The 22,683-nt window shown below is 36.6% G+C and overlaps 1 protein-coding gene across 1 annotated transcript in view; it reads left to right on the plus strand.

Moving 5' to 3' along the window:
* The first annotated feature begins 318 nt into the window (after positions 1-318).
* The window catches only part of TFCP2 (transcription factor CP2), a 65,903-nt gene continuing 43,538 nt past the window's right edge, over positions 319-22,683 (plus strand). Inside the window, exon 1 of the mRNA XM_074270370.1 lies at positions 319-677. Within this exon, the coding sequence (XP_074126471.1) occupies positions 556-677 (122 nt within the window). The 5' untranslated portion in view covers positions 319-555. The remainder of the gene's footprint in view (positions 678-22,683) is intronic.

Genomic DNA, 22,683 nt, shown 5'->3' on the forward strand with positions numbered 1-22,683 from the left:
GGGTTTGGGGGAGTGGGGGTGGGGATGTTGAGTGAGTTGGGACGACTCCCAGGAAAGTTGCTTTAGCTTTAGTTCTAAGGGGACGGGCGGGTTGGGGAGGAGTGACCGGAAACAAGACTAAGATTGACCGGAAGTGAGGCCTGTGCTGGGGAGGAGTAGAGCGCAGGCCCCGAGGGGTGGGATACTTGTGGGGAGGGTTGGGGGTGGGGTGGGGTGGGTGGGAAGCTAGGAGACCCGAAGCTTGCGCTACGAGGAGGGAGGCAGGGCCGGGGCGGAGTGGGGGGGGGGCGAGCGGAGAGATCCGGGATTTGTGTTTCTTCACTGGAAGAGCCCTCAGGAGCGTCGCCGCTTCTCCGGAGCCAGCAGCCAGACGGGGAGGGGCAGCCCGGGGTAGAAGGCCGAGGGTGGGGGTCGGGGTGGGCGTGGGCGGACTTTCCTCTAAGCTTGGTCCGACGGAGCGGAACTACATCCCGCCACCGCGGTCGGACCTCGCGGAGTCCCTGCCTAGCGCAAGAAAGGCCAGTGTCTGCAGGGCGCTCTGTGGAAGAAGGCGGGATGGCTTGGGCCCTGAAGCTGCCGCTGGCCGACGAGGTGATCGAGTCCGGGCTGGTGCAGGACTTCGACTCCAGTCTGTCTGGGATCGGCCAGGAGCTAGGCGCGGGGGCCTACAGCATGAGGTGAGCGATGTGGCCCGGGGGCCGGACTTCGGTGGGCACAAAAGGCCTCCTGGAGAAAGTGTCTGAGCGTGGAGGGGATGTTCCGGACGGAGATGTGAGGCTCCGACCGAAGCCGAGCGCGCGCTCTCCCTCCGCTCTCTCGCTTTTATTTTCTTTCTTTTTCTTCTCTGCTTCCCTCCCTCTCTCCCTTTCTTTTCCCTCCTTTTGTCCCTCTCCTTCCCTTTTCTTCTCTATTCCTGTTTTTTCTTCCTTATCTTTCCTCTTTCACTGCTTTCCTTTATCCCCGTTTCTCTCCTTTTCCTTTTCTCATCTTTTCCCCGTTTTCTTTCCTCTCCCCTCCTCTCTCGCCCTTTTCTCCACACTGAGGCTGTTTGGGAGCTTCACGAGAAAATCCAGCGTAGCGGGGTTGTGGCCAGTGCGTGTGTGCTTTGGTTAGAAGAGCTGGGATTGGGTTTGTGTGCAGGTGCTGCTGCTGGGAGTTAGACACATTGTAACCACTTAGTAAATACTTGTTGAAAGGAAATGAAAGTTCTACTACGCCTTAATAGAAAGCAGATCCACTCACTATTTACACGGCGTAGGCAAATTGTGTTAAATGTGTGATTTTAAAAACTCCTGGTTTTTTTTTTGGTTTTTATTTGTTTTTATTATCACTGAAACTTCCTACTGTGTATCTTCTCCAAACCTTCCCAGAGCAACATACCTTGTAACAAAAGTTCAACAAAACTAGCTAATGTGACCCCCCCCCCCCAAGTCTAGCATTATATGTCGTATTGCATACTCTTAATCCCTCCTACCTTTGTAAAAAATCAGAGGAAGGTATTTTTTTATCCCGTCTTTGGGATCAATTTTGGTCATTATAAATTTATATAATTGTGTCAATGACTTATAATTCAGTTTCGGTTGTTGTTTCCATTTTCATTGTTGTGGTTATAGATATGGTTTTCCGGGTTTAATTTCACTTTTCATCATTTCATATTTCTTTCCGATACTTCTTTGTATTTATCATCTTTGCCATTTCTTACAGCACAGTGATATTCCATCACATTGTATTTCATTTTGCATGAGCTCATGGAAGTTTTTTAGGTTTTCTGAGAGCATCCTGCTCATCATTTCTTATAGCTCAATAGTATTCCATCATAATTCGATACCACAGTTTATTCAGTCATTTCCCAATTGATAGGTATCTTCTCAATTAACAATTCTTTGCCCCCAGAAAAGAGTTGCTGTAAATATTTTTTGTATCTATAAATCTTTTTCCTCCTTGTTTTTTCTCTCTTTTGGGATATAGACCTAGCAGTGGCCTTGCTAGGTCAAAGGGTATGCATGATATTATAGCTCTTTAGGCATAGTTCCAAATTGCTCTACAAAATGGTTGAATCAGTTCACAGTTCCAACAGTGCATTAATATCTCATTTGTCCCACACCCTCTCCAACATTTGTCACTTGTAATGAAATTTTTTTTTACTTATTTGTTTCTCAACCAAGTAAGCATTATATTGTGATTACTCTATGCCAGGCACTGAGGATAAGAAAACAGAAACAAAGTATTTCCTTTACTCAGGAGGCTTATAAAGCAGGGGTAGGGAACATTTTGTCCTCATAAGGCCTGTGAAATAATTTACTAAGGCAATCACAGTCCTCAAAACTATGTACAACAATCTCCCACTGCTTGAGTTCTGTAAGTTGATAATTATGTGATCTATGAATGATGTTATAAATATCCAAATGGACTTTGGCAGCAAAAAAAAAAAAAAAAAGTTCCCCATCCCTGTTATAAAGGGAGAAATAACAGGGATACATTCAAATAATTTTGGGAAGAATGCATTAACAGCTGGGAGGATGAGGAAGATTCTTGAACTAGAGATCCTTAGAGACCAGGATTGTCTATGTCAAGCCTAAAAAGGCCAAGGTCTCCCACAGCATCCAGGAACATCTACAGTTGTGCTAATTTGTATTTTACAATTGGGCCCAAATGGTTCTGGAAAAGAGAAAGCTGGCGACATTGCACAGCCCTCCCTTAAGTATAACTTACTTGCATGTCATGGCATCCCCTCCCTGATGTCATGGGCCTCTTTGAGAACAAAGAACAAACAACAATTTGCAAAGAATCTTAAGGTAAGGAGAACATTTCAGGCATGTGAGCAGTCAGTGCAAAGGCATTGTGATGAGAAATGAAGTGTCACGTATGACAAATGTACAAAAATGTACAAACCAATTAAATTGTGGCAGCAAAAGCAAGAGATGATGAGAGTTTGAACTAGGTGATTGCTGTGTAGATGGGGGGGGGTGCCAGAGATATTGTGGAAGTAGACTAGGAGTCATCTGCATAAAGAGGTAATGCTTAAACCCATAGGATTTTGGAGATTACCAAATAAAAGTAGAGAAGATGGTATAGGACAGACTTGGCACAATTTAAGACAGTGAGGTAGATAATTATATCATTAGATATTGATATTGAATAAGACATTAAATAGCTACATTCAGGCAGATAAGAAAACCAAAAGAGAGGTTTGTTACATAAAAAATCCAGAGAAAAATTGAAGACAAAAGAATATTTAAGTATCAAATGTTGCAGAGATCAAGAGGGATGAAGATTAAGACTATCAATTTTGATTTAAAAGGTCATTGATAATTTAGAAGAGAACAATTTCAATTGATGAGTTCAAACCAAAGCTAGATTGTAGAGAGGAGCGGAGAAGCAGAAACAAGAAGAATAGATAGCTTTTTCTACTAAATTTGGCTTGAAAAAGGAAGATAATAGCAAGATAATTTGAGGAGTTAGTAGGATCTAGTGAGATTTATTTTTTCAGCATATTATTATTGTAACCATCTGTAAATTGTCCTCTTTGTTTTGCTTATTTTGTTCTATATTAGTTCATATAACTTTCCATATTTCTTTAAACCTGTCAATCTTTACTTATTATAATGTAATACACTTTCACTTTGATATACCACAATTTCTTCAACCATTCTTCAATTGATTTTTTTGCTACAACAAAAAATGTTTATAATAATAGTAACTAGCTTCTTTAACATATTGCTCTATTTGAGGTTTACAAAGCATTTTACATATATCCTCTTTTATCCTCACAAGCATGAGATAGGTCCTGTTTATCTCCCTTTTTTTCTAGTTAAGCATATTGAGGCAAAAAGAGGTAAAATGACTTGCCTAGGATTGTACTGCGGATAATTATAAGGCAGGATTTGAATTTAGATCCTTCAGATTCCAAGGCCATGGATTCTATTCACTGTGTCTCCCAGCCACTGTTTGTATTCTTGTTCATGTAGGTCCTTTTCTTCTCCACCTCTTTTAGGCTCATGCCTAATATTACCACAAGCTTAGTCAAATCAAGTCAACAAATATTTAACATTTCCTATATTCTGGACACGGTGCTAAGCACTGGGGATACAAAGAAAGGCAGGGAAAAAAATCCCTTTTGTCCAGGAGTTCACATTAGAGTTAACTGGATAAATTGTAGGTAAGCTTAAAGAGAAGGCACTATTAGAAGGCTTCTTACAGAAAGGAGATTATATTAATTTACCATAACTTAGTCAGCCATTTCCCAACTAAGACTTTTGGGAAACAAGAGATGAGGAGGGAGAGGAGACATGGAAAACAGCAAGTGAAAAAAAAAAGTTAAGAAATAGAGCTTCTTGTATGAGTAACAGTAAAGTCAGTGCCATTGAATTTCTTTTTTTTTTTTTTTTTAATTTTATTTTGTTTTTTATTAATTTTTATAATTATAACATTTTCTTTGACAGTACATATACATAAGTAAATTTTTTTTTTTTTTTACATTATCCCTTGTACTCCCTTCTGTTCTGAGTTTTTCTCCTCCTTCCCTCCACCCCCTCCCCTAGATGGCAGACATTCCCATACATATTAAATATCTTATAGTATATCCTAGGTACAATATATAAGTGCAGAACCGAATTTTGTTGTTGTTGTTGTTGCAAAGGAAGGATTGTATTCGCAAAGTAAAAATAATCTGGGAAGAGAAACAAAACAAAACAAAACAAAACCAATGCTCACAGTTTACACTCATTTCCCAGTGTTCCTTTTCTGGATGTAGCTGATTCTGTCCATCATTGATCAATTGAAATTGGATTAGCTCTTCTCTATGTTGAAGATATCCACTTCCATCAGAATACATCCTCATACAGTGTCATTGTTGAAGTGTATAATGATCCCCTAGTTCTGCTCGTTTCACTCAGCATCAGTTGATGTAAGTCTCTCCAAGCCTCTCTGTATTCCTCCTGTTGGTCATTTCTTACAGAACAATAATATTCCATAACATTCATATACCATAATTTACCCAACCATTCTTCAATTGATGGGCATCCATTCATTTTCCAGTTTCTAGCCACTATGAAAAGGGCTGCCACCAGTGCCATTGAATTTCAAGTGATGTAGTTGAGGTAAAAGATAGAAGAAGAAAGGTATGGGGCCAGATTACCAGGGTCAGTTGAAAAGAAGATTTTATATTTTATAATAGAGGTGTGAGGGAGCCACTAGTATTTCTTGAATAGGGCATGGCATGGTCAGGGCTATATTTGAAGATTTTTGATAGTGGAGGATTTATTGGGAATGGAAAACAATTTGAGAGTAGGAGACTAACCAGAAAGGCATTTTAACCTTAATAAAGGTAATTTTTTTTCTCTTCAAGTTATGAGGGCCTACACTAAGGTGTTGGTAGTGTCATTTGTAAAAGAGGGTTTAATAGATGTTATAATTGTAGAATAAACAGGCTTTGGCAATTGATTAGATAGGGAGAGTGAGAGAAAATGACGATCCAAGAATGACTTCTAGTTTGGAAAAGTCTGTGTAACTCAGACGATGGTAGTGCCCTTAATAGTAAGAGGATAAGTAAAAAGAGGGGAGGCTGAAAGACGTTTAAGAGAATGTGCACTTAAACTGCTTGTAGTGCCAAGTTGTTTTCTAGGATGATTGAAACAATTCAGAACTCCACCACTAACAGTTTCTTTCAACAGTTGCTATTTTTCTCTTAGCATCTTTGGCCTTTTGATGGATGAGCTATATAGACCCTCCAGTTTGTTTTAATTTGCATTCCTCTAATTGTTAGTGATTTGGAACATTTTTTCATATAATTGTTGATATTTTGTTTTTCTTCTTTTGAGACTTTCTATTCATATTTTTACCACTTGTTCTTATATGTTTGTATAAATTCTTTAAGGAAGCTAGATAGTGTAGTGGATAAAATTCTGGGCCTGAAGTCAGGAAAATTTATAAATCTGATCTCATACTTCTTAGCTATGTGTGACCCTCGGCAAGTCACTTAACCCTGTTTGCTTCAATTGTTATCAGTAAAATGAGTAGGAAAAGGAAATGACAATATCTTTGCCAGGAAAATCTTAATTGGGATCATGAAAAGTTGGATGTGATAGAAAAAACAACAAATAATTTTTTTTAGTAGTTGGAACATAAGAATTTTATCAGAGAGATTTTTATAATTAAAGCTTTTTATTTTCAAAACATACATGGATAATTTTTCAACATTATGCAAAATTGCAAAACCTTGTGTTCCAATTTTCCCTCCCCTGGATGGTAAGTAATCCAGTATATGTTAAATATGGTAGAAATATATGTTAAATCCAATATATACATACATATTGTATAATTATCTTGCTGCACAAGAAAAATCAAATCAAACAGGGAAAAAATGATAAAGAAAACAAAATGTAAGCAAACAACAACAAAAAGAGTAAAAATGCTATGTCCTGATCCATACTTAGTTCTCAGTCCTCTCTCTGGGTATAGCTGGCTTGCTTTGTCACAAGATCATTGGAACTGGCCTGAATCATCTCACTGTTGAGAAGTGACATGTCCATGAGAATTGATCATTGTATAATCTTGTTGTTGCCATGTACAATGATCTCCTGGTTCTGCAATGAGATTTTCCATGAAAATTTTTCCTCATTTTATATTGTTTTTCTTTTGATTCTAACTGTGATTATTTTGCATCTGCAGTTTTCTAGCTTTATGTTACAACTTGTCTATTTTGCTTCATGGTCATCTTATTTACCAGAATTTTCTGCATCCATTGTTGTGAAAGATATCGCCTAGTAAAAGTTTTTTGTAAGAATGGAGGAACTAGTAGATGGGAGAGATTGAAGATGAGATATAGGGTATGTCAGAGAGACAGATAAGAGAATAAGAATAAGGGGTTAACTAGTAGATGGGAGAGATTGAAGATGAGATATAGGGTATGTCAGAGAGACAGATAAGAGAATAAGAATAAGGGGTTATGTGGGATGGGACAGATACCAAGTAGAGGAGAAGGGGGGTGGTGTGATAGTGCCAATGGTTGTGAGATGGAGAAAAGAGCATTTACAGCCCTTGAGAGTTCTATGGGAAATGAGGCAAAAAGAGAAAGCCTGGAGCAGGCCCTGTCTGAGTAGGATAGAAACTCAATTACATTGTTTATAAACAGTGTTACACAGAGTTGTTAAGATTCCTCATCTATCCTGCAAAAATTTAGTCTATCCAGAAGGTACCTGGAATCTGTGGCTACAAACCCCTCCTAACCCTATATAGCAGGGCTCTTACCCTGGGGTTCATGGACAACCCCTTCACCCACATTTACATTCTGGCCAAGGAATTCATAATTTTGGATGGGAAAAAAGATTGCATTTTAATTTTCACTAACCTCTAACTGAAATTTAGCAGTCATTCAGTAAACTTTTATAAAGTTCTTACTATGGGCCAGATGCTGTGCTAAGGGTAGGAGATAGAAAAATAAAAGACAGTACCTACTCTTAGGGAGCCCCCAATTTAATGGAGGAGATAACATGCAAATAATTGTGAACAAACAAAATACACATGGGATAAATTTGGAGATAATCAGCAGAGGGAAGGCAGTAGATTTAAGGGGAATTGGGAAAGGCTTCCTTTTGAAGGTAAGATTTTAACCAGCACTTGAAGGAAGCCAACCATGTGAAGATAAGAAGGGAGACCCTCTATTCCAAGTATGGGGAACTGTAAGTGAAAAATGGATGGAATTGGAATTTGGATTGTCTTGTTAAAGGAATAGCAAAGATCATAGGAAATGTAGGGAGGTGATGGAGGGTTGTGAGGACTGACTGGGGAAGTGGAGGGCAGGTTGTGGAAGGGCTTTGAATGCCAACAGAATTTTATCTTTGAGGTGATAGTGAGCTACTGGAGTTTTCTGAGAAGGAGAATAACATGGTCAGATCTGTGCTTTAGAATGATTACTTTAAGAAGTCCATAATACCAAAAAAAGGTTAAGAAACCTTGTTTTATAGAATTTTTCTAGGGGAAAATATATTATAATTATTACTAATTATTACTGGGGAGCCTAGGAACACGTGTGTTGTTAAATAATAAGCCATATACATATGTAAAAATAAAGCCTGACCTATGCATCTATTTTCCTGGCTATTAAGAAACAGGGTTGAAATGTAATTGGCTTCAGATTTGAATTATCCCTTTGGACACTTAATTTTGTGACTTTGGGCTAGTCACCAAGTATCTCTTTGTCTTGCTGTACTCACTTGTAAAAAGAGAATATTAATGATTGTATGTGATATCTGTTTTGAGGGTATCAAATGAAAATATCTGCTTAATAACTTATCTTTTACAGGACAAGGGAATAATCTGTCTTAGAAAAAAGGTTACCTGCAGCTTTCTGCCTTTGTAATTAGGAAAGAAAGTCATGATGATAAGGGCTAAGGATTGGGGGAGGGAGTTGAGAGGGAAAATGGTGGAAACTTCCATATGAAATAAGATCAGAACTCCCAGGGGATTGGCTTCCATTTTCCTGAGGCAGTCCTTTGAGACAATCCTTTGAATATGGGTCCTTGCCCTGTCAAAAAGGGATAGGAGTAAATATGGTTGGATGGCAATACCCAGTTGTATATATGTGTGTTGGGTGTACGTTAGATACAGAATTGCTTTTTTAATGATAATTTCCAAATCCTCTGTATTTCTTTTCCATGATGTTTAATTTCCCAATTTAATATGAAATTAACTAGAAGTTAATTTTAATTAGAACAACAGTTAAACAGTATTTAATTATTGTTTAAATAAAAATATGCTAGGATATAAATTATATATGTACACATTGTATATAAATGTGTGTGTGTGTGTGTGTGTGTGTGTGTATATATATATATATATATATATATATATATATATATATATATATATATATATATATATATATATATATATACCTTTTAGTATCTTATTACATGACCAGGACTGACTAGGCTGATCTGGTAGCTAGGATTTGAATTTTGAAAAAGTGAAGCACTCCTACATAGACCATTCAGCAGTTAACATAGAGATTTAATTCAACATAGCCTAAAACAACAAGAAATCAGTATTTGCAGCCCTTAGTTTGGGCGATTTGGCAGACTCTTTGTCTAATTCATAGTACAAGTTGTGGTGGTTGATGGAACATCTGCCAAATATGAAAAGCCCTGATTTCACATGGATGGATCTCAAGTATGCCCTTGGAGATAGATGATCAGGGAGATGTTTGTGGTAGAGTGGCTAGGTAGTGAAATGGATAGAATGCTAGAATTAAAGAAAGGAAATCTGAATTCTGCTCCTGCCTCAGACACTGATCCTGGGGCAGGTCACTTAACTTCTTTCTAATTCAGATAATCCATCTTAAAAATAAGGATAATAAGAATACCTACTTTACAAGGTTGTAGTAAAGATTGAATTTCTTGCACATACACGGCATTTTACAAACCTTTAAGGATTGTAATTACTGTTATTATTGGGCCTTATGCCTTTAGGCCTTGGTTACAGCTTTCTTACCTGTTAGGGAAAAAACTAGCTTAAACTACATGGTATTGATATTCCCTAATGAATTCTCCACACAAAAGAAAGTTAAAACTGCTAGTTTCAGTCACTGTTCTACAGATTTACAAGTATAATTTTAGTATGACCATATGTTCAGAACTAATTTTTTAATGAAAAAACATTTCCGATAAAGTTTTCCCCTCCAAAAATTCTTACTTAACATCTAGTCCTCTTAGGTTATGTGAGCATTTGAAAATTTGACAAGCATCAATCACCATAAATAGTTTTATATACAAAGAACAGGAAAAGTAGATTATGAAATTATAAGTCTATTGTTTACTGCTTTAATATAGACATATATATGCATATAAAATTAAATAGTAAAATAAAACATGTTATGTAAAATTTATAAAACATATATACACACACCTGTGTATATATATATATATATATATATATATATATATACATACATACATGTGTATATGTATAAATTCAGCATTTTAAATCTGAATCTGCCCTTGATAGTTTGTGTCTTCCTCCAAACTTCCTTCTGTTCTAACCTCTAAGTGATATAAAGAGGACGCTGAACTTTGAGTCAAGAAAATTTGATTTAAAATCTTCAGACTTAAACTTACCTGGGATCCTGGATAAATTTTATAATCTATCTCTAGTCTCAATTACTTCCTCTGTAAAATGAGGTTGATGATAGCACTTACCTTAGAGGGTTGTTTTGAAGTTCAAAGGAGATAATGTAAATCTTAACATAATATATAAATATTAGTTATTCTTAATTTTATATGTTTCATTGCTTCATTTTTTTTTTTTTCATTTTTCCTAAAAAAAAAAATGGTATTATTATTTTTAGGGGCAGTTAGGTAGCATAGTCGTTTAAGCTCTAGACCTGGAGCCAGAAGACTTGAATTTAAATCCATCCTCAGACACTTACTAGCTGTGTAATCCTGGGGGAGTCAATCTTGTTTGCCTCAATTTCCCATCTGTACAATAAGTTGGAGGAGGAAATGGCAAACCATTCCACTGTCTTTGCCAGAATAGGATTATGAAGCATCAGATTTGACTGAACAGCAATAACAAAACATCACTATCACTAATCTCCATTATTTATTCCAAAAAAAATCCCTTCCTTGTAACAAGTAAGCATGGTCAGGTCAAAGAAATGCACATATTAGTCTTATTTGAAAAGGTTTATCATGTTTTGCAACTCTAGTGGGCCTTTGACCGGGGTTGGGAAGCATGCTTTGTATTAGTTTCCTGGTTCATTATTGGATTGATCAGACTTCTTAAGGCTTTCAAAGTTTGTTTGTTTGTTTTACATTGTTGTAGTCATTATATGAATTAGTCTTTTGGTTTTGCTCACTTTCGTGTTAGTTGATACAATAACATTCCATTACATCATACATCATGATATGTTCAACCATTCTCTGATTGATAGGCAACCCTTTCAGATTTTTAACTTTTTGTTCTAGGTGAATTTCATAACATTTCTTAAGCTTTGTAATCCTTTGGTAGTTTGGAATGTTTTTGAAGAAGTAAATTTAACTTAGGTAGTATTGTTGCCTTGCATAACTTCGTGTTCCGTAATTTCCCCTCCTTTCGCCCACCTCTCCCCTGGATGGCAAGCAATCCAATATATGTTATACATGTTAAAATATATGTTTAATCCAATATGTGCAAACCTATTTATATAAGTATCTTGCTGCACAAGAAAAATCAGATCAAAAAGGAAAGAAAATGAATAAGAAAACAAATTGCAAGCAAACAACAACAAAAAGAGTGAGAATTTATATTGTGATCCAAACTTAGTTCCCATAGATCTCTCTCTGGGTGTATATGACTCTCTCCATCACAAGATCATTGACATTGAAACTGGTCTCAATCATGTCATTGTTGGAAAGAGCCACGTCCATCAGAATTGATCTTGTATAATCTTGTGTGCAGTGTACAGTGATCTCCTGATTCTGCTCCTTTCATTTAGCATCAGTTTATGTAAGTCTCTCCAGGCCTATCTAAAATCATCCTATTGATTGTTTCTTATAGAACAATATATTGTCATTATTTTGAATGAAATTTTCATCTTTTTAAAAAAATAATATTTTTCAAAATGCATGTAAAGATAGTTTTCAGTATTCACCCTTGGAAAAGGTATTCCATATTTTTCTCCCTCCTTCCCCCTCTCTCTCTTCCCTTGAACAGCAAGTGACCCAATATAGGTTACACTAGGCAATTCTTCTAAACATATCTCCACATTTATCATGCTGAACAAGAAAAATCAGATCGAAAATGAGAGGGGGATAAAACCAACCAAACAACAACAAAAAGTGAAAATACTAGGTTGTGATCCACACTCAGTCCCCACAGTCCTCTCTTTGGATATAGATGGCTTTCTCCATCACAAGTCTGTTGGAATTGGTCTGAATCATCTCATTGTTGAAAAGAGCTCAGACCATCAGAATTGGTCATCTAATCTTGTTGCTATGTACAAATTTCTCTCAGTTCTACTCACTTTACTTAGTATCAGTCTCTCCAGGCCTCTCTGAAATCCTGCTGATCATTTCTTGTAGAACAGTAATATTTATAACATTCATATACCATATCTTATTGAGCCATTCTCCAATTGATGGGCATCCACTCATTTTTTATGATCTACTTGGGGTACAGGCCCAGTAGAAACACTGTTGGATCAAAAAGGTATGCACATTTTGATAGCCCTTTGGGCATAATTCCAGATCACTCTCTAGTATAGTTGGATCAGTTCACAACTCCACCAACAATATATTGGCGTCCTGGTTTTCCCACTTTCCCTCCATTTATCATTATCTTTTCCTGTCATCTTAGTAATTGAAGAAATGTGAAATGGTATCTCAGAGTTGCCTTAATTTGTAATTCTCCAATAATAGTCATTTAGAGCATTTTCTCATGACTAGGTTGCAAACTTGAGGGACAGGGAGGGAGGATGATGATGTCCTCTATAGTAATAGGGAAGGTAGACAGTGTGGAAAGTTTAGGGGAAAACATAATGAATTCTGTTTTGTACATAATAAGTTTAAGATGGCTACTGTATATCCATTTCTAGATGTCTGAATGGTAGCTGGAGATGAGAGATCAGAGAGGTCAGCCAAGATTGAGGCAGAAGAGGTTTATTTGAGAACCATCTGCAAAGAGGTAGCCATTAATCCATGGGAGCTGATGACATCACACATGGAAGTAGTATAAAGGAAGAAAAGATCAGGATCTTTTGTCATCTGGAGAAAGATCCAGAAAAGGAGACAAAAAAAGCTTTTATATAGGTAGGAGGAAACTCAGGAGAGAGTAGTGTCCTGAAAACCTAGAGATTAAAGAATGATGAGGAAGAAAGAGTGATCAACAATGTCAAAAGCTTTAGAGAGGCCAAAGAGAATGTAGATTGAGAAAGGGCTGTTGCATTTGACAACTAAGTTCTTAAGTAACTTTAGAGAGATTGGTTTTAGTGGAATGATAAAGATTGGGAATCATATTCTATGGAATTAAGAAGAGAATGAGATGAGAAGTGAAGATATCTATTGTAAATGGCCTTTTTGAAAAGTTTAGTTACAAAAGGGCAAAAGAAAAATAGGATGATAATAAAGATGGAATTAAGGTTTTTTCAGAATAGGGGAATGGTTGGGTAAATTGTGGTATATGAATGTTATGGAATATTATTGCTCTGTAAGAAATGACCAGCAGATGAATACAGAGAGACTTGGAGAGATTTACATGAACTGATGCTGAGTGAAATGAGCCAGAACCAGGAGATCACTATACACTTCAACAACGATACTGTATAAAGATGTATTCTGACTGAAGTGGATATCTCCAACATAGAGAAGATCTAATTCAGTTCCAGTTGATCAGTGATGGACAGAATCAGCTACACCCAGAGAAGGAACACTGGGAATTGAGTGTAAACTGTTTGCACTATTGTCTTTCTACCCAGGTTACTTTTACCTTTTGAATCCAATTCTTATTGTTCAACAAGAAATTCGGTTTTACACAGATATATTGTATCTAGGATATACTGTAACACATTTAACATATATGGGATTGCCTGCCATCTAGGGGAGGGAGTAGGAGAGGGGAAAATTCGGAAAAGAAGTGAGTACAAGGGATAATGTAAAAAAATTACCCATGCATATGTACTGTCAAAAAATTATAATTATAAATTTAATTTTAAAAAAAGAATAGGGGATATATGGGCATGTTTGTAGATAATAGGAAGTGAGCCAGTAGAAAAAGAGAGATTGATAATAAGGAAAAGAATGGGAATGACAAAGGGGACAATCTTTTGGAGAAGACAGAATGGAATGGATCACTTGAAAAGGTGGTTATCCTTGGTAAGATTTAGACTACTTCAGGGCATCTAAGTGGCACCAGCTCTGAAGTCAAGAGAATCTGACTTCAAATCTGGCCTCAGACACTTAACACTTTTTAATTGTTGTGACCCTCAGCAAGTCACTTGACCCCAATTGGCTCAGCAAAAAAAAAAAAAAAAAAAAAAAATCATCATCATGTGAAAGAGGAGGAGAGAAGAGTGGTAAAAAGTATCTGAGTGATAAGAGGCAAATGGCCTCAATTTTTTTTTTCCCCAGTAAAATATGAGACAGTAGTCTCACTTGATAGAGTAGGGGAAGAGCAGCCTTGGGGGGAGGTTAAGAAGTATTGAAGATTTGGAAGAGCTTCTGTAGAAAGTAGAATAGAGAGTTAAGAAAACCCTTAGTTTGTCTAGCAGCAGTAAAGGACTAGTTGAAGTTTGGTAACATTAGTTTGTAGTGAGTCCTGTCAGAATGGTCGAGAATTTTCTCCACTTCTATTCAGCATAGAAGAGAAGACAACTAATGGTTGTGATCCAAGACTGAGGCTTGGCTGAGCTTATTTGGTGATATATTGGGGAGCTAGGGATTCAAGAGAGGTGGAGTAAAAATGGGAAGAGAAATGGAAAGTAGGGGAGATTGTCTGGGAGAGAAGTGAAGCATCAAGATATTGGAGACTTTTGAGTCATTTTTGAGACTCATGTTCTCAATTGCAGGAAAGACACATGCAAGATGTTTTAGCTGTAAGTCAGATAGAAAGACCCTTTGGTCCTTAGGGTGCAGTGGCAAAGGAGATAATAATGCATTTTTTTAAAAATAGTGGTATTTCACACACACCTACACCCAATTACATGTCAAAACAATTTTAGCTCTTTACAAGAATTTGAGTTCCAGATTTTTCTTTCTTCTTCCTCCTCCTTCCAAAAATGGTAGGCAATTTATTATAGCTTATACATGTGTTGTCATATAAAACATTTTCATATTAGTTGTATTTGGGAAAGGAAACAGATCAAAAGAAAAAATTATCAAAAAAGAATAAAGTAGAAAAAAATTATGCTTCAATCTGCATTCAGAGTCTATTAGTTCTTTATCTGGATGTGGATAGCATTTTCTTTTGTGAGTCCCTTGTGCTTGTCTTGGATCCCTATATTGCTGAAAAGAGCTAAGTCATTCATCATTGGTCATCACACAATGTTGATACTGTGTAAATGTTTTCCTGGTTCTGCTCATTTCACTTTGCATCAGTTTGTACAAGTCTTTCCAGATTTTTCTGCAATCTTCCTGTTCATCATTTCTTACACAATAGTATTCCATTACATTCATATACTACAACTTGTTCAACCATTCCCCAATTGATAGCATCCCCTCAATTTCCAATATTTTACCACTTTGAAAAACACTGCTATAAATACTTTTTATCGGGGGCAGCTAGGTGGCGCAGTAGATAGCGCACCAACCTTGAATTCAGGAGGACCCGAGTTCAAATGTGACCTCAGACATTTAACACTTCGTAGCTGTGTGACCCTGGGCAAGTCACTTAGCCCCAGCCTCAGAAAACAAACAAATAAATAAATACTTTTTATCAAATGGATAGTTTTTATTACATTAAATTTAACAGTTTTTCCACAAACAAAACTGATATAGCCAAAAGTAGAATGGAAACAGAAAGCTGGGGATCAGTTTTTAAAGCCAGTGTTTCTAATAAAGGTTTCATTTCTAAATCATATATAGAGAACACTGAGTTAAATTTATAAAAACACAAATAATTTCCCAATTGAAAAATGGTCTAAAAATATAAACAGACAATTGTCAGGTGAAGAAAATAAAGCCATTTCTATTTGGATGAAAAAAATGGTCTAGATCACTATTCATTAGACAATTGCAAATTAAGACAGCTCTGAGGTACCACCTTACACCTCTCAAATTGACTAAGATGACAGGAATAGATAATAATAAATGTTGGAAGGGATGTGAGAAAACTGGGATATTAATGCATGGAGTTGTAAACTGATCCAGCTATTTTTTTTTTAATCTTTTTTTAAAAAAATAATTTAATTTTTATTTTATTTTATAATTATAACTTTTTTTTTTTTGACAGTACATGTACATGGGTAATTTTTTACAACATTATCCCTTGCACTTACTTCTATTCAGATTTTTTTTCCTTCCTCCCCCAACCCCCTTCCCCAGATGGCAAGCAGTCTTATATATGTTAAATATATTACAGTATATTCTAGATACAATATATGTGTGTAGAACCGAATTTTTTGTTGCACAGGAAGAATTGGATTCAGAAGGTAAAAATAACAGTTTACACTCATTTCCCAGTGTTCCTTTTCTGGATGTAGCTGATTCTGTCCATCATTAATCAATTGGAATTGGATTAGCTCTTCTCTGTGTTGAAGATATCCACTTCCATCAGCATACATCCTTGTACAGTATCATTGTTGAAGTGTATAATGATCTTCTGGTTCTGCTCGTTTCACTTAGCATCAGTTGATGTAAGTCTCTCCAAGCCTCTCTGTATTTCTCCTGTTGGTCATTTCTTACAGAACAATAATATTCCATAACATTCATATACCATAGTTTACCCAACCATTCTCCAATTGATGGACATCCATTCATCTTCCAGCTTCTAGCCACTATGAAAAGAGCTGCCACAAACATTTTGGCACATACAGGTCCCTTTCCCTTCTTTAGTATTTCCTTGGGATATAAGGCCAGTAGTAGTATGGCTGGGTCAAAGGGTATGCACATTTTGATAACTTTTTGGGCATAATTCCAGATTACTCTCCAGAATGGTTGGATTTTTTCACAACTCCACCAACAATGCATCAGTGTCCCAGTTTTCCCACAGCCCCTCCAACATTCATCGTTATTTGTTCCTGTCATCTTAGCCAATCTGACAGGTATGTAATGATACCTCAGAGTTGTCTTAATTTGCATTTCTCTGATCAATAGTGATTTGGAACACTCTTTCATATGAGTGGAAATAGTTTTAATTTCATCATCTGAAAATTGTCTGTTCATATCCTTTGACCATTTATCAATTGGAGAATGGTTTGATTTCTTATAAATTAGAGTCAATTCTCTGTATATTTTGGAGATGAGGCCTTTATCAGAACCTTTAACTGTAAAAATGTTTTCCCAATTTGTTACTTCCCTTCTAATCTTGTTTGCATTAGTTTTGTTTGTGCAGAAACTTTTTAATTTGGTGTAATCAAAATGTTCTATTTTGTGATCAATAATGGTCTCTAGTTCTCCCTTGGACACAAACTCCTTCCTCCTCCCCAAGTCTGAGAGGTAAACCATCCCATATTCCTCCAATTTATTTATGATTTCGTTCTTTATGCCTAAATCTTGGACCCATTTTGATCTAATCTTAGTATGTGGTGTTAAATGTGGGTCCATGCCTAGTTTCTGCCATACTAATTTCCAGTTTTCCCAGCAGTTTTTGTCAAATAATGAATTCTTATCCCAAAATTTGGGATCTTTGGGTTTGTCAAAGATTAGATTGCTATTTTTATTCACTATCTTGCCCTGTGAACCTAACCTATGCCACTGATCAACTAGTCTATTTCTTAGCCAATACCAAATGGTTTTGGTGACTGTTGCTTTATAATATAGCTTTAAATCAGGTACACTTAGACCACCTTCCTCTGACTTTTTTTTCATTAGTTCCCTTGCAATTCTCGACCTTTTATTCTTCCATATGAATTTTGTTGTTATTTTTTCTAGGTCATTAAAATAGTTTCTTGAGAGTCTGATTGGTATAGCACTAAATAAATAGATTAGTTTGGGGAGTATTGTCATCTTTATTATATTCGCTCGGCCTATCCAAGAACACTGAATATCTTTCCAATTATTTAAATCTGACTTTATTTTTGTGGCAAGTGTTTTGTAATTTTGCTCATATAATTCCTGACTCTCCTTTGGTAGATATATTCCCAAATATTTTATACTATCGACTGTTATTTTGAATGGAATTTCTCTTTGTATCTCTTGCTGTTGGATTGTGTTGGTAATGTATAAAAATGCTGAGGATTTATGTGGATTTATTTTGTATCCTTCAACTTTGCTAAAATTCTGAATTATTTCTAATGATCCAGCTATTTTGGAGAGCAATTTGGAACCCTGTCCAAAGGGCATATATCCTTTGATTCAGCAGTGCCACTGGATTTGTATCCCAAAGATAAAAGAAGAAAAAGAACTCACATGTGCAAAAATGTTTATAGCAACTCTTTTTGTGGTAGTAAAGAATTGGAAAATGAGTAGATGCTCATCAATTGGGGAATGACTGAATAAGTTGTGATATATGAAGATAACAGAATAGAATATTCTTATTTTATAAAAAATGATGAACAAGCTAATTTTAGAAAGGGCTGGAAAGATTTACATGAACTGATGCTGAATGAAATGAGTAGAACCAAGAGAACATTGTACACAGCAACCAGTAAGGTTATGTGATCAATTGTGATAGACTTAGCTCTTCTCAACAATTTGGTGATTCAACACATTTCCAGTAGACTTGTAATGGAAAATGTCATCCATATCCAGAGAGAGAACTATGGAGACTAAAAGTGGGTCAAAGGATAGTATTTTTACCTTTGTGTTTGTTTGCTTTTTCTTTCTCAAGGTTTTTTCCCCTTTTGATCTGATTTTTCTTGCACAACATTACAAATATGTAAATATGTTTTAAAGTATTGCACATGTATAACCTATATCAGAGGCTTGCTGTTACTATTATTAGTGTGTTCCTCTTCTATCTGGAATATGCACTGCCCTCAAATGATAATCACAAATATCTTTAGCAGGTATAAATTTGTCCTCATGCTTAGATAGAAGACCCTAGACAAGTCACTTAAACGCTTCCTTAGAATGTAATCTCCATTTCACAGATTTAGTAAATCTCAGGAGATTGTTGTGCGGATCAAATGAGATATTTGTATTGCACTTAGCTCTGGGCCTGGTGCGTAGTAAGTGCTTAATAAATGCTTATTTCCTTCTTCCCTTCTCTTCTAATTGTAATTCTCATTCTAATTGTCTTGAGATAGGAAGATTTGTATCTGCTCACACACACCCCCATCTCTAACTATTTTACTTAGCATTTTCTATTTCTTTGTGTTGATCATTTAACTTCTCATATGCATTTGTCTATAAGTTTATTTTCTTTAGCTTTAAGGCTTTCAGACCCAGATGCATATTTTCTCCAAACTTGCTTGTGTTGTTTACATTGTGAGCTGTAATAGCTACTGATAAATAATTTTTTGTTTCTTCTTTTTATATTCCATGTATACTTAATATCTTTGTTTTCCCCACTTCTCTCTATCTTTTCTTTTTCCTGAAAAAAGTGACTTGTCCAGGTCACACAAGTTACATATGTCTGAATCAGGATTTGAACCCACTTCTGACTTTGAAACCAACTTTATCCATTGTACCATGCTGCATTTCCACACATTTATATTCCATTGCATGCATATACCAAATTCAAATTTGTTTTTCCCCCATTTTTGTTACCCCAAATAATGTTGTATACAAATGCATACATATGTGTATGTGAAAGATATAAATATATATGTACACAGAGACACACTCAGATATAGCTTTCTTTTTTGTAATTGACTGTTAGAATCACAAGGTGAGAACTCAAGTTGTTTGGGCAATTCTCTAGCTCAGAATTCACACCTTTAGTTCCGGCCTTTAGGAGGAGTTTACATGTTTAAAGACATTTGCACCTTTAAGAGGAGCAAGTTCATTGTTTGAAGTATTTCCCCAGGCCCGTTGAGTTCTCACTACAAGAGGGCAACATTGGGTCTGGAGAGTAGTCTAGTCTGGGATTGAGTTTATACAGCACAGAGGAAAAAATTTTACAGAAAAGAGATCTCCTCCCAGAGAATGGGCATGAGGGAAAATTACTTCAACCAATGAACTTGCTCCTTTTAAAGGTTGTGTAAACTCCTTTTCAAAAGTTCAAAGGTGTAAACTCCCCCTAAAGGCCTGAACTAAAGGTGTGAATTCTGAGCAGAGAATTGCCCAGACAGCTTGAGTTCTCACCTTGTAATCTTAACAATTGATCTTGGTATTTTGTGCCTTTATCTTGCTAGATTTAGGGTTCACATTCAGTATTCCTCTATTCTTCCTGATTCCAAAAATTATTTAAATCAAACATGGCAGTTTCCTATCCTTTTCCCTGGTAGTTGAAATCGTGTGTGTGTGTGTGTGTGTGTGTGTGTGTGTGTGTGTGTGTGTGTGTGTGTGAGAGAGAGAGAGAGAGAGAGAGACAGAAAGAGAGAGAGAGAGAGAGAGAGAGAGAGAGAGAGAGAGAGAGAGAGAGAGAGAGAGAGAGAGAGAGAGAGAGAGAGAGAGAGAGAGAGAGAGAGATGAGACAGAGAGACAGACAGACAGAGTGTTCCTTTTCTGGGTGTAGCTGATTCTGTCCATCACTGATCAATTGGAATTGGATTAGCTCTTCTCTGTGTTGAAGATATCCACTTCCATCAGAATACATCCTCATACAGAATCATTGTTGAAGTGTATAATGATCTCCTGGTTCTGCTCATTTCACTCAGCATCAATTCATGTAAGTCTCTCCAAGCCTCTCTGTATTCATCCTGCTGGTCATTTCTTACAGAACAATAATATTCCATAATATTCATATACCACAATTTACTCAGCCATTCTCCAATTGATGGACATCCATTCAATTTCCAGATTTCAGCCACTACAAAAAGGGCTGCCACAAACATTTTGGCATATCCGGGTCCCTTTCCCCTCTTTAGTATCTCTTTGGAATATAAGCCCAGTAGTAGCACTGCTGGATCAAAGGGTATGCACAGTTTGATAACTTTTTGGGCATAGTTCCAAATTGCTCTCCAGAATGGTTGGATCCATTCACAACTCCACCAACAATGCCTCAATGTCACAGTTTTCCCCGCATCCCCTCCAACGTTTGCCATTATCTTTTCCTGTCATTTTAGCCATTCTGACAGAACAATAGTGATTTGGAACACTCTTTCACATGAGTAGAAATAGTTTCAATTTCATCATCTGAAAATTGTCTGTTCATATCTTTTGACCATTTATCAATTGGAGAAAGGCTTGATTTCTTATAAATTAGAGTCAATTCTCTATATATTTTGGAAATGAGGCCTTTATCAGAACCTTTAACTGTAAAATGTTTTCCCAATTTATTGCTTTCCTTCTAATCTTGTTTGCATTAGTTTTGTACAAACTATTTTTTAAAAAGGCTTTTATATAATTAATAATAAACATAGCAGGAACTTGTATTTGTTTTATAGTTAGCATGACTTTAAAGATGTTCTTTTGTATATTGCCCTTGGTAAGAGCTTGCCTCTTTTCACACTTCATCAAGGATGTCTCCTCAATGTCTATGTAAGTGATTTTTACAAAATTTTTATAAAAATGTATAGTAATATAGTATCAGCCACAGTCCTCATAATAGATGAAGCTTCCAAAGTAACTCTTGGACAACCTCATACTATCTGTAGCCCACATAATTTCCAGGACATCCCAGAGGTGAAACACATAAACAGAGATACCAAGGCCTCCTTGATTTCCCTGACCTTACCCTAAATTTAGACCTGCTCTACCCTTAATCCTGTTACACTACTCCCACTCTCACAAGACTCACCTCTTGATTATTCCTATGAAGAAGTCCTTGGTCATGCTTACCTTCCCAAGATGAGCTTTAAGCAATTCCCCTCTCCTCACCCCTGATTTTCCTGACAGCTCTAATTTTGTGCTTAAAAGAACCCACTACTCTGTTTACTGAGGTGCTCTTGGCCCCTCTCTTTGAGCCCAGAAGGCTGAATTCATTGCTTTAACAAGGGCCCTTATATGGGGAAAAGGATAAATACTTCAATCTCTAAACTGATTCTAAATGTTTTTCTACATCCTCCATGCTCATAGGGTTATTGGGAAAGAAAGTCTCCTCACCTCCAGTGGGTCCCTTGTTAAACACAGCCCTCAAATCTCTTCACTGTCCAGCTCCCCTCTTGAGTTTTCTTATCATGCATTGTAAAGGACATCAGACAGTGTACTCTGCTGTGAACTGTGGCAACCAGCTTGCTGAACAAGCTACCTGAAATGCTTCCTTAAGACTTTCTTTCTTCTATGCTCTCCCCTTCAAATCCCCTTCTCTCTTCCCTTCCAAAGTTAGCCTAAGTACACTTGCTGGAGGGATTTCATTCTTCTGATACTGACCAGCTTCTATACCACTGGCCAGCTGTTTATTCTCTCAGCATCTGCAATGGAAACTACTCTCTCTCCATGACACCACTCATTTTGGCCATGAAGCCCCCTCCAACTTTACTAAACTCCTCTTTGACAGACATCTTTTATCAAAAACCTTGAAAGTTGTTTGCTGGTCCTGTGCAACTTATGCTAAGGCTAACACTGAGGGCTATCTTTGTCCTGCTTCCCTTCTCCAACCTATTCAAAGATGTTGTTCTTTCCCTGGTGAGGATTAGCAATTAGATTCCACTCATATACCTCCAGTTGGCAGCTTCTGTCCCTCCTAGTTGTAGTGACACTTCTACAAATTGGATTGAGACCTTCCCATCCTGCTCAGAAAAAGCAAAGGACATGTCCTCCTCCAAGACATTATTCTCAGATTCTCAATCCCTGCAGAGTAATAATGGACTATCTTTTACTTTATTTATAGTATGTATGGCATACATTCTATACTATACTACCATATAGGTTAATAATTACTGATAATAGTTTTGTTTAATAACTAAGGCACCATTGTATTTGGGTAATAACAGACCCTGAGTATTTGACATTATCCCTTCTCCCAGTATTTTGAGATTTGATTCTTCATTACTCTCAAAGTATATTATCT

This window comes from Sminthopsis crassicaudata, chromosome 5 (genome assembly GCF_048593235.1).
Source record: "Sminthopsis crassicaudata isolate SCR6 chromosome 5, ASM4859323v1, whole genome shotgun sequence".
Lineage (NCBI taxonomy): Eukaryota > Metazoa > Chordata > Mammalia > Dasyuromorphia > Dasyuridae > Sminthopsis > Sminthopsis crassicaudata.